This window comes from Protobothrops mucrosquamatus, unplaced genomic scaffold, assembly GCF_001527695.2.
Source record: "Protobothrops mucrosquamatus isolate PMUCROS unplaced genomic scaffold, P.Mucros_1.0 scaffold7683, whole genome shotgun sequence".
NCBI classification, from domain to species: domain Eukaryota; kingdom Metazoa; phylum Chordata; class Lepidosauria; order Squamata; family Viperidae; genus Protobothrops; species Protobothrops mucrosquamatus.
The window spans coordinates 13,713-26,622 of NW_015393482.1; the positions used below are offsets into that span (position 1 = coordinate 13,713).

The 12,910-nt window shown below is 46.2% G+C and overlaps 1 protein-coding gene across 1 annotated transcript in view; it reads left to right on the forward strand.

Annotated features, from left to right (window-relative positions):
* Positions 1 to 6,334: 6,334 nt before the first annotated feature.
* The window catches only part of LOC107300623 (E3 ubiquitin-protein ligase RNFT1-like), a gene marked incomplete at its 3' end in the record, with an annotated part of 12,517 nt that continues 5,941 nt past the window's right edge, over positions 6,335 to 12,910 (forward strand). The window contains exons 1-2 of the mRNA XM_015829933.2: positions 6,335 to 6,741; positions 12,409 to 12,485. Of these exons, the coding sequence (XP_015685419.1) occupies positions 6,378 to 6,741; positions 12,409 to 12,485 (441 nt within the window). The remainder of the gene's footprint in view (positions 6,742 to 12,408; positions 12,486 to 12,910) is intronic.

The window sequence follows — 12,910 nt, forward strand, 5'->3', positions numbered from 1 at the left end:
TCTCAATTAGCATGTAGAATAGAATAGAATAGAATATGAGAATAGAATGAAATGTTAGAATAGAATGAAATAATATTAGAAGAGAATGAAATATTAGAATAGAATAAAATGTTAGACTAGATAGAACATTACAATAGCATAGATCAGTGGTGGCGAACCTATGGCACGCATGCCAGAGGCGGCACTCGGAGCCCTCTCTGTGGGCACACGTGCCGTTGCCCCAGCCTTGCATCCCCCAAGACCCCCTCCTCACCAGCAGCCCCCCTGGAGGAGAGTTGCCCCCAAACGTGACCCATGCAGAGCAGCGCAGCCAAGGACATGGCAGCCAGGCAGCGTAGACAAGACTCTGCCCTCACACCCCATCCCGCAGTTGATGCTGCAGGACGCGGGCAGAGGGTGTGGCCGCCATAGCGCTGCTGGGCTGCCTGGGCGATCTGCGGCGGGCCCTGGAAGCAGTGAGTGGCCCTGCGGGCAGGCGGGACGGGGAATGGGGGGGGCGGAGCGGGGACAGGCAGGGGGGTGGAGCGGGGATGGGGCCAGTTTTTGGGCACTCTGTCTCTAAAAGGTTCACCATCACTGGCATAGAATATTAGAATAGAATGAAATAAAATTAGAATAGAATGAAGTAATATTAGAATTGAACAGAATGAAATAATGATAGGATAGGATAGGATAGGATAGGAGGTTCCGAGAACCTTCATTCTGAACATGCTGTTCTTTTATTTATGAACTTATAAAGTCCCTGGGGATTATTAATTACTCTGGCCAATGTGGCTGTTGTTAATAATAATAATAATAATAATAATAATAATAATAATAATAATAATAATAATAATAATAATAATAATAATAATAATGTCCTGGGTAAGGACTCGATAGGTAGACAAAATGCCAAATCCAGTCTGAACATCTGGCTGACTGTGCGATGATCCATAATAGTAATAATAATAATAATAATAATAATAATAATAATAATAGTAGTAGTAGTAGTAGTAGTAGTAGTAGTAATAATAATAATAATAAAGTTGGAAGGGACCTTGGAGGTCATCGAGTCCAACCCCCTGCTCAGGCAGGAACCCTACACCATTTCAGACAAATGGCTGTCCAGTCTCTTCTTAAAAACTTCCAGTGTTGGAGCATTCACGCTTCTGGAGGCAGGTGGTTCCACTGGTCAATTGTTCTGACTTTCAGGAAGTTTCTCCTTAGTTCCAGGTTGCTTCTCTCCTTGATCAGTTTCTATCCGTTGCTTCTTATCGCGCGGAAAACACATAAACACAAAGTAAACCGAATCAAGACCAGCGCGCTTCCCACCCAGCAACAGAGAAGGAACAGGTCAGCAGGACTCAAGACACGCCCCCTCCGCGCCGCCGCCCATAATCCCACCCCCTCCGCGGCGCCGCCTACAGTCCCGCCCACTCCGCGGCGCCGCCTCCCATCCCGCCCCCTCCGCAGCGCCGCCCTCAGTCCCGCCACGCCCGCGGCTCCGCCCCTGTTGCCGTGGCGACCCGCTCTCTCGGCCTGCTCTTCTCCTCCTCCGCCCGCCGCGGCCACTCCTCTTCCTCCACGGAGCCGGTAGTGGAAGGCGGCTGGTCCTCGGTCGGTCGCTCGCTGGGTCGCCCCGTCGGAGACTGGCGCTCGGGGAGCCGCCCTCGCGGCTGCCATGGAGGTGGAGGCGAGGCCCGGGCCTCCACGACCGGCCTCGCCATGAAACTCCGGCCCGCTATGAGAGGTGGGTGGCAGGACTGCGGGGCGGGAAGGGCCTTTGGTCTCCCCCCCCCACCGTCCCGTCGGTTTTGCGACGGGTCATACTACAACTCCCATCATCCCCTGGGCGGGGGCGCCGGGGGGGGGGCTGCCCTCGAGAAGGCGCTGCGTGGGGTGGGTGGGAAGTTGCCCGTATCGGTGGGGAGACAGAGCTGAGCCTGGATCGATACCGCGGAAGTTAGGAAAGAGTGGACGGATGGGAGACCACCAGGTGATCCCGCTGTAATCTAAACCGGGGTTTGCTAATCGTGGCTATTTTAAGATGGGTGGACTTCCAACTCCCAGTATCCCCCAGCCATCAGCAGGCTGTCTGGGGAATTCTGGGAGTGGAAGTCCACCCATCTTAAAGCAGGCTGGCTGGGGAATTCTGGGAGTTGAAGTCCACCCATCTTAAAGCAGGCTGGCTGGGGAATTCTGGGAGTGGAAGTCCACCCATCTTAAAGCAGGCTGGCTGGGGAATTCTGGGAGTGGAAGTCCACCCATCTTAAAGCAGCCTGGCTGGGGAATTCTGGGAGTGGAAGTCCACCCATCTTAAAGCAGGCTGGCTGGGGAATTCTGGGACCTGAAGTCCACCTTTCTTAAAGTGGCCATGGTTGGGAAACCCAGGTCTAAACCCAGAAACCCACTGGCCCTTGTGTCAGCCACCCCACTCGCCAGCCATGAATGAGTCCAGCCATGTCCTTGAAAGGACTAGGTCAGGGGTAGGCAACCTTGGCTCTTTTATGACTCGTGGACTTCAACTCCCAGAATTCCTGAGCCAGCTGGCTGGCTCAGGAATTCTGGGAGTTGAAGTCCACGAGTCATAAAAGAGCCAAGGTTGCCTACCACTGGACTAGGTCAACTGGCCTCAAAGGAGTCCTGAACTTTTTAAATGACTTTGATATTCTCATTAATTAACTTGCTTCAGAGGACAGGAAGAGAAGCATCAGCCCAACCAACGTTGCTTTTTGGGAAGAGGGATTTTTGTAGCCAGGACCTGTTTGGATTCTGCCTTTGCTTAGGGGCATTGTAGTTCCTGCCGCTCTGGTTGCGCCAGTCATTCCTCCCCTTCCAAACAGGACTGGGGGTTAGCACTGAAGAGGACGGGGAGAATTACTATTATTAGGTGTTCTGTTTGTCACAATAAAAGCAGTGATTAATCTCTTTCTCCGGAAAAGACTCCGTTTAAAAAGACTTCTCCACCAATGCATTATTGATTGTGTAAAACCGGGTTGAATACACGTAGTCCTCGACTTACAACCATTCGTTTAGTGAATGAATGAAGCTATGACAACACTGAAAGAAGTGACTTATGACTGTTTATCACACTTACGACCATTTGCTGTGTCCCTGTGGTCATGCGATTAAGATTCAGACATGGCATGTATTTATGATGGTTACAGTACCCTGGGATCATGTGATCACTTTTTGTGACTTTTCTGACGAGCAAACTCAATGGGGAATCCAGATTCACTTAACAACCGTGTTACTAACAACTGCAGCGATTCACTTAACAGCTAACAGAGTAACAGAGTTGGAAGGGACCTTTGAGGTCTTCTAGTCCAACCCCCTGCTCAAGCAGGAGGACAGTGTGCCTTGCAATGCGATCCCGTGGAACAGCACAACAGTCTGGGCAAAAAAAAAAGTGTCGTAAAATGGGGCAAAATTCACTTAACAACTGTCTTGCTTAGCAATGGAAATTTTTTGGCTCAATTGTGGTAGTAATTCGAGGACTATATATACCTGCTGCCTCCCTAAAATAAGTGGTAAGGCCAATGCCCTTGTCCCCCCCCCCAATTTGGGGGAGAGGGTAAATGCCATTTTTTTCAGTAATGCTGGCGTTTAAAATGTAGTTTTGGGGGAAAGTTCTTTGCCCTTTGTCTCAAAATCACGGGAATTGTAATCCCAAACATCTTTATAGCTCCAAATTGCTTACGTTTTCCTTGCCGAGCTGAGAAACTTTTTGTTCTCCAGGAGTTTTGTCTGATCTAGGTTGAAAGGATGCTCATGTTATCATTGTGGCTTGTTCCCCCTTCCCAACATTTTAGGGCTTGCTGATTGTAGTTAATAAACTGGAATTTGTATCTTGGTATGCTGTGTCAATTCACCCAGTTGTGGCTTACTCAATAAACCCTGGTTAAAACCATATCACATACTTTGGCTTATAGTGGTCAGCCGTTTGTCCAGGATACAATAAGAAGGTCCCTTCCAGCCAGGTGATTCTATGATTTTGCTCTCTTGAGCAGGGCTTTTCAACCAGTGGTACGGGTACCACCTGTGGTCCATTGGCACCTGGCAGGTGGTACGCGACCATCCTAGAAAAGTGGTAGCGGGGGAGGGGAATGAGCTGAACCGGTGGCAGCACCGCACAAGCCTGAGCGAGAGATGGCTGGAGCTGCAGGGCTGTCAGGGCTGAGCGGAAGCGTCAGGATCAGCACCAGGATCCAGCTGGAGCTCAGCGCTGATCCTGGTGCTTCTGATGAGCCCAGAAGAAGCGCCGATCAGCTGGAATGTTGCAGCATCTCGTGATTTACATTCAGATGCTTGGCAACTGATTCATATTTATGACGGTCACAGTGTCCCAGGGTCATGTGAAGTGACCAAAACCTGCTGCAACCACCCAGCAGACGGGGGGAATAAAAACCAAACACCCCCCCACCCCACCTCCGCTGCCAATCCTCAACAGAAATGCTCACAACAATGAAAACCTCAGACAGGAGGAAGAACGCCACCGGGTGGGCAGGCAGGTGTCTTGCTCAGCTGTGGCTTGGGGGCACTTTTTTCAGTGCCATTGTAACTTTGAACAGTCACTAAGCGAACTGTTGTAAGTCGAGGACTACCTGTAGTTTATCACTTTTTTCCTTTTTTGGGGGGGGTGTCAAGTTTTTGACACCTATCTAGGCACCTGGTGGTACTCGGATGTTGCCATATCCTAAAAGTGGTACAATGGGTGAAAAGGTTGAAAAGCCCTGCTCTTGAGGACTTCTTGTTTGTCCCACTCCCCTCACACCCATCCCCAGTAAATCTTGGATTTACAAAAACAAACACTAGCCTGTTGGACTTGTTTGCTTATTTGCATTTTTATCCTTACTTTTATGCCTTTCTCCCTTCCTTTTTTTGCTCTCAATAACTGTGAGAGAAGACCAGCCAACTGGTTTATTGTGGCTTAATGTCCTTTACAGCCACTTAAGGGGGGGGGGAATGAGTTTGGGTTCGCCAACCTTGGCTGCTCTCCAGAATCTTTGCTCCACGGTGTGTACATTTCTGTAGGTGAAGCAGATCCTAATTAAGGGGTGGTAAACGCCGAAATGAAACTCCTCTTAATGGGCTTGAGGCAATTTCCAGAGTTTTATTTCTCCATTAAAAGCTGGGGGTTCCAGGTGCTCTGGTGATTGCAGTGACCAATAAATTGAAAAATAAGTGTTCAAAGTGTGGGAAAACCAATACAATCTCCAGACTATTCTTAAAAACCTCCCATGATGAAGACCCCTTCCCCACTTACTTGAGCCTTTGACTTAGGGTTGCAATTGAACCCAACATTTCCCTTGCTAAGCAAGCCAGTTGTTAAGTGAGTTTTGTTCCATTTTACGACCGTTTTTGCCACAGCCGTTAAGCGAATCGCTGCAGTCGTTATGTGAATTAGGCAGTCATTAAGCGAAGCTGGCTTCCCCCCCCCCTTGACTCCGCTTGTCAGAAGATCAAGAGAGGTGATCGCGTGATCCTGGGAGAGTGCAACCATCCTAAATACACACCAGTTGCTAACTGCCCGAGTTTTGAACACGTGACCACGGGGAGGCTGTGAAAAACGGTCGCAAGTCACTTTATTCAGCACCGGTGTAACTTCAGATGGTCAGTAAACGAACGGTTGTAAATCGAGGAATATCTGCTGTTACCGTGTTTCCCCCAAAATAAGACCCAACTGGAAAATAAGCCCTAGCCTGATTTTTCAGGATGCTTGTAATATAAGCCACAGTCCCCAAAATAAGCCTGTTAAGATCGTCAGCCAGACGAATGCATTTAGTACCGTATTTCCCCAAATATGTCCTAACCGGAAAATAAGCCCTAGCCTGATTTTTCAGGATGCTCGTAATATAAGCCCCACCCCAAAATAAGCCCCAGTTAAGACCGTCAGCCAGACAGATGCATTTAGTACCGTATTTCCCCAAATATAAGTCCCAACCGGAAAATAAGCCCTAGCCTGATTTTTCAGGATGCTCGTAATATAAGCCCCACCCCAAAATAAGCCCCAGTTAAGATCTTCAGCCAGATGGACGCATTTAGTACCGTATTTCCCCAAAGATAAGCCCTAACCGGAAATAAGCCCTAGCATGATTTTTCAGGATGCTCGTAATATAAGCCCCACCCCCAAAATAAGCTCCGGTTAAGATCGTCAGCCAGACAGACGCATTTAGTACCGTATTTCCCTGAATATAAGCCCTAGCTGGAAAATAAGCCCTAATGCTTCTTTTGGAGCAAATATTAAAATAAGACCCGGTCTTATTATCGGGGAAACACGGTACTTTTCGTTCCTAATTGAGGCTGGTTCTCTTCTAACCATCCACTCCTTTCTTCCTTTTAGGAATCGCCGCACCCCAGTCCAAATTTTGGAAGCAGGTCGCCACCCGCTCTGCACCATGCAATCCAGCTCGAACGTTCGACACAGTGGACTCAACAACGGCCACAACCACGGCCCCTCCTGCCAGGGCACTCACGCCACCAGGTCTCCAGGAGAAGAACCTTGCCCACACGGAGGGGACATCCACATCCAGATGAGCTCGGCTGTTGGGGAGCCAGAGGCAGATGCCGGCTCCAGGCAACATTCTCGGTTGGGGACTCACGGCCACCTGCCCGGTGAAGCCAGAAGCGGTCACTCGAGCGGTTTGGAGGAACAGAGGGACAGTTCTCTCTCAGAAGTCAAATACCTCCTCCAGTGGCTGCACAGGAGCATCCCGTACATCTTGATTTTGTCCCTCAAAATTCTCGCGCAACATATCATCGGTAGCGTATCAACCTATTGGGTGTTTTGGAAACAGCAGGGTTTGGGGTTGTTTTTTTTTTTAAAGTGTATTTTAATGTGATGGACGAGTTGGGTATGGATCAGTCTGGATTTCAAGACCAGAAGTTTTGAAGCCTTAAAAAAAAAAAAAAGAATCCAGTGAAATACTCAGCTAAAATTCGACATCTTGTATAAAGGAAGCGTGCCAGTTAATATTTCCATCTATTTTTTTTCTCTCTTGATTTTCATAATTTTGATAACACGATTTGGGGCTCTTAAGACCTCCTCAAGTGCTTCTAATCAGGTTGTTTCAACCACAAAGGCTTTAAAGCTTTAAAAATTAGACACGGATGTAAACACTTTTTTTTACTTTTAAAAGATCCTCAGTATAGGCCAGGGGTTAAGCAACCTTGGCTCTTTTATGACTCGTGGACTTCAACTCCCAGAATTCCTGAGCCAGCATGGCTCAGCATGGAAACCTCTCCCTTTCTCCTCAGCATGGCTGGCTCAGGAATTCTGGGAGTTGAAGTCCACGAGTCATAAAAGAGCCAAGGTTGCCTACCCCTGGTATAGGTAGTTCGTGACTTACAAACAGCTGCTTAGTGGCCGTTCGAAGTTCTGATGGACCACTCCAGATTTGGTCAGATTTGGGGTGCTTGGCACCCATCCCCCATTTTTATCTCCCGTAGTCATGTGACCACAATTTACTTTTTTTTTGGGCCAAAACTCAGCGTTTCCTTCCAATTTCCAACAAAACAATGGATTTGAAGACAACGGATTTGCTTAATGACCACCGTGTTTGCATAACAACAAGCACAATTTATATATATATATATATATATATATATATATATATATATATATATATATATATATATATATATATATATATATATATATATCGCAAAATCAGGCACAGTCAAGTGGTGACCTGCTTAAGGACTGACACAACTTATGACCATAATTCCGGGCTCCATGGTCATAAGTCAAGGACTACCTGAACCTTATTTTATAGTATTGTGGGCTTGAGGCAGTTCTCGACTTCCAACCATTTGTTTAGTGACCAATCCCCATGGTCACGTGATACAAGTTCAGACGCCACTGACTCATACTTATGACGGTTGCACTGTCCCGGGGGAATCACAAGCAAAGTCAGCGCGGAAGCCAAATTTACTGAATGAGCACGTTAGCCGGCATAGCACACTTCACTTCAGTGTGGCAAGCAAGGCTGTAAAATGGGGCAAAACTCACTTAACAACTTAAAAGACATTTTGCTTCTGCCCGCCATAGAGGAGATCGTTCCTTTTCTGAGGAGTTTTGATTTTAAAGCAAAATCAGGATCTGGGAACCAGCTTTGCAGTCCCTTTGAATAAGTCCCCCCCTTTTTTTTTAGATCTGTCTCGAATTGTGGTACCCAAAATTGATTTTAAAAATGATGTTAATTACATACCAAATGGTTTCCCCTGTTCTGCTGATGCACAAACTAAACCAAAAACAGGGGACAGCCCAGAGCCATCAAAAATGTTGAAAGGTAGAACATTTGTCCTGCTGTATAATGTTTTTGTTATCACTGAAAAAGATTACTGTCCTTTCTCCTCCTCCTCCTCCTCCTCCTCCTCCTCCATGGTCTATCTACTGCTGGATGAAGGCCCAATTGGGCCTGCCATACTTCCTGATGTTGTAGATCCATCTTGTTTTAGGTCTCTTTCGTGGATGCTTTTCAATCAATCAGAATAGAGCTGGAAGGGACCTTGGAGATCTTCCAGTCCAACCCCCTACTCAAGCAGGAGACCCTATACCCTTTCAGACAGGTGGCTGTCCAGTCTCTTCTTAAAAACCTCCAGTAATGAAGCACCCACAACTTCTGGAGACAAGCAGTTCCACTGGGTAATTGTCCTCACTGTCAGAAAGTTTCTCCTTAGTTCCAGGTTGCTTCTCTCCTGGATTAGTTTCCATCCGTTGCTTCTTGTCCTGCCTTCAGGTGGTTTAATCAAGTGGGATCCATTCTGTGACCGCCTTGGTCCACCTGCCGTCAGTTCTTCTTGCTATGCGACCAGCCCCTTTTCCATTTCAGTTCTTTTACTCTCTTGATGGCATCCTATACTTTCATTTATTCTCTCATCCATGTGCGGGTCGTTCTATCTTGTCTCGTGATGCCGAGCATGGACCTTCCCGTGGCTCTTTGCCCCACTTGTAGTAGCTTTTATCTTATTGATATTTCATGTTTCCAGACCGCCCATCTCCTTCAAGGAGACTTTTAAGGATACAGGTATCCTCAAGGATACTTACTTGCAGCCTACCAAGGGTTGAAAGTTGTGATGGTCATAAAGCAGGCCATCAGTGGGCAACCTCATTTTATGACCTATTTTGCAGCACCCATTAAGCAAAGGCAGTAGTTGTAAAGCTGCAAACAGACATAAATGAAAACTGGTTGTTCAGCCCTTGAATTGTGGTTACAGCCTGGGGATTGGGGTGGCCATTAAGACTTCCGGATCGTAAGTACCTTTTGTGTCCATTGTCAGATCAAACTGCTGCTAAGGGACTGGTTGAAGGTTGAGGATTACCTTCCATCATCATCATCATCAAAGTTGGAAGAGACCTTGAAGGTCATCTAATCCAACCCCCTGCTCAGGCAAGAAACCCGATACCATTTCAAACAAATGGCTGTCCAGTCTCTTCTTAAAAACTTCCAGTGTTGGAGCATTCACAACTTCTGGAGGCAGGTTGTTCCACTGGTCAATTGTTCTAACTGTCAGGAAGTTTCTCCTTAGTTCTAGGTTGCTTCTCTCCTTGATGAGTTTCCATCCATTGCTTCTTGTCCTGCCTTCAGGCGCCTTGGAGAATAGCTTGACTCCCTCTTCTTTGGGGCAGCCCCTGAGATACTGGAACATTGCTATCATGTCCCCCCTCGTCCTTCTCTTCGTTAAACTAGACATACCCAATTCCAGCAACCGTTCCTTATATGTTTTAGCCTCCAGTCCCCTGATCATCTTTGTTGCTCTTCTCTGCAGTCTTTCTAGAGTCTCAACATCTTTCTTACATCGTGGTGACCAAAACTGGATCACCTGTACCCATTTGTTTTCACCAGTAAATGGAAGTTTGTTAGAGAATACTAACACCATCTTGAAAATATTCGTATAAAAAGTCAGCTATAATTGGGAGGCAAAAACCTTCATTATCAAACTGATGTCACTGAACCTATTTCAGATCCAATAATCTAATACCAGTTCCTCTGAATTGGCTTTATCCAGTCTAGGATAGGATTTACAAATAGTCCTCGACTTACAGCCACAATCGAGCCCCAAATTTCCATTGCTAAGCAAGGCAACTGTTAAGTGAATTGTGCCTCATTGAATGACCTTTTTGCCTCAGTCTTTAAGTGACCCACGCATTTGTTAAGGGAATCGGGCTTCCCTGCATTGACTTTCTTTGTCAAAAGCCAGCTGGGAAGGTTACAAATGGTGATCACATGACCTCAGGATAAAGCAGCTGTCGTAAGTACATGCCAGTTGCCAAGCGCCCGAATTTTGATCGCGTGACCGCAGGGATACTGCAACAAACGTCAATGTGAAGCAATCGTAAGTCACTTTTTTCAGTGCCGTTGTAACTTTGAAGGGTCGCTAAACAAGCGGTTGCAAGTCCAGGACTCCCTGTAGTAAGAAACGCAATCTTTGTGTGTTTCCCATTTTCAGTAAATGGAAGAACAGACGGTTTCTGGCCTCTGGGGCAGGGGTCTTCAAACGTGGCCCTTTGATGACTTGTGGACTTCAACTCCCAGAATTCCTCAGCCAGGCACATGTGCCTGGCTGAGGAATTCTGGGAGTTGAAGTCCACAAGTCATCAAAGGGCCACGTTTGAAGACCCCTGGTTTGGGGCATAGTTTCCGTATTTGGATGTTTGGTTCTTAGCTTCATCTTGAAGTTCAGTTCCCCCATTTTGAAGGGAAGAGGGGATCCATCTTTTAAATGCCATTCCTGCCCTTTCCCCCTCTATTTTACGTTCTGTGCCTGCATTGGGAAAAAAATTGCTAATGAGCATCTAGATTTTTTTTTAATTTTAATTTGTCCTTTTGTTGCCATATACACAGAGCCTCTCAGCTCACCGTTAGGATGTAGAGAACCTGCTGTGTCAAAATAGATTCCCTTCAAGGAGAATACTATAGAACATTGTTCCTCAACTTCGGCCATTTTAAGATGTGTGGGCTCCAGCTGGCTGGAGAATGCTGGGAGTTGAAGTCCACCCATCTTAATAGTGGCTGCAGTGGGAAAACACTGCTATAAAATGGCTCCTGCCATGCTCCATTGAATTCGGAGAGAGATTTTGTTTCAAAATAAGCGTTCAAGTTGGGCAAATAAATACCCACATCTCTTTTTGTTTTGTTTTGTTTTAAAGCCAGGTGAAGCTACATAGCAAAGATTAGAGGTCACGCTGTCGGAATGAACGTGGCTGTGTTGTGTAAATCACATGAAAAGGATTTCACCGATACGATGCTGTTTGCTCTAATTATGCTGCTTTGATTTTCGGAGCGCAGGGCGTTGTAATTTGAGTTTCTGCTCCCTTTCCTGCGTTTTATACGATGTTTTGATTGCGTAATGCTGCCAGGGGACAGGGAGGAAGAAGGTGGAGAACTGGTTAGATAGGAAACTGCAGTATATCATGGCATCTCCAAGCCTGCCTTTACCAAGTATTTTCCCAAAATGTCGGGCTCATCCTATCCTGAGGGGTCTTTGGTGCTGTCTGAACTTGGTTGTTTCCTTGCAGACGTTTCATGACCCAACTAGGTAACATCATCCGTGCTGTAAGAGAGTGGGGTATGAGGAGGAGGAAGACTGTAGGGTCCTTGGTGCTGTCTGAGCTTGGTGGTTTTCTTGCAGACGTTTCTTTACCCAACTAGGTAACATCATCCATGCTGGAAGAGAGTGGGGTATGAGGGGGAGGAAGACTATAAAGTCCTTGGTGCTGTCTGAGCTTGGTGGTTTTCTTGCAGACGTTTTTTTACCAAGCTAAATAACATCACCAGTGCTAATAGAGAGTGGGGTTTCTTCTCATTTTATATAAACAGAGAGCAGACACCATTCCTTACAGCAGGGGTCTTCAAACTTGGCCCTTTTATGACTTGTGGACTTCAACTCCCAGAATTCCTCAGCCAGGCACACGTGCCTGGCTGAGGAATTCTGGGAGTTGAAGTCCACAAGTCATAAAAGGGCCAAGTTTGAAGACCCTTACCTTACCGGCGCTGGTGATGTTAGCTAGTTGGGTCATGAAATGACTGCAGGAAAACACCGAAGTCCAGAGAGCACCAAGGACCCCACATTTCAACCTCAGCTACAAATATTCTCTTTATCAGTCATTCCCTTCTGTTATGAGGGCTACAAAAATACCCTTTATTAATTCAGCACTAGCACTAGGATTCTGATTCATTAATTGTATAGGATCTTGTTGCACTTTAGGGCTGCAGCGCCCCTGTGTATAAAAGGCTAGTTGGATTTATTTCCTTGTCTTAGAGAGCATTGATATTCTCGCATGCAAATTCTTGCTTAACTTTTTTTTTTTTTTTAAGAATCTTTGGTTTGGTGCCTTTTTGTTACTTTTGTTGTTGTTTTTTCCTTTTGATTCCTCCCCCCCCCTTTTTTTTTTTGCTTGTATAATTGGCCCTTTTTTCCTAACAGGCATTTCTCTGGGAATAGGACTGCTCACAACTTTTATGTATGCAAACAAAGCCATTGTAAATCAGGTTTTCCTAAGAGTAAGTATCAGTTCCTCCAGCACGGTTGTAAGTATTTTTAAAGCTTAATTTCACTGGTTTTAACTTTTGTTCTACCAGGCTATAAAATAGCATAGTTGTTTTTTTTTAAAGACGTTTTCTTTTAAACATGAGGTTTATTTTTAAAAAAACTGACCTGGAACATCTTAGATCAGGGGTCTTCAAACTTGACCCTTTTATGACTTGTGGACTTCAACTCCCAGAATTCCTCAGCCAGCATGCCTGGCTGAGGAATTCTGGGAGTTGAAGTCCACAAGTCATAAAAGGGCCAGGTTTGAAGACCCCTGGTCTGGATCCAAGCCTGCAGTTTCATCAAAATGGCCGACTGAGGAATTCTGGGAGTTGAAGTCCACAAGTCATAAAAGGACCACGTTTGAAGACCCCTGTCTTAGATAAACACATTCAGA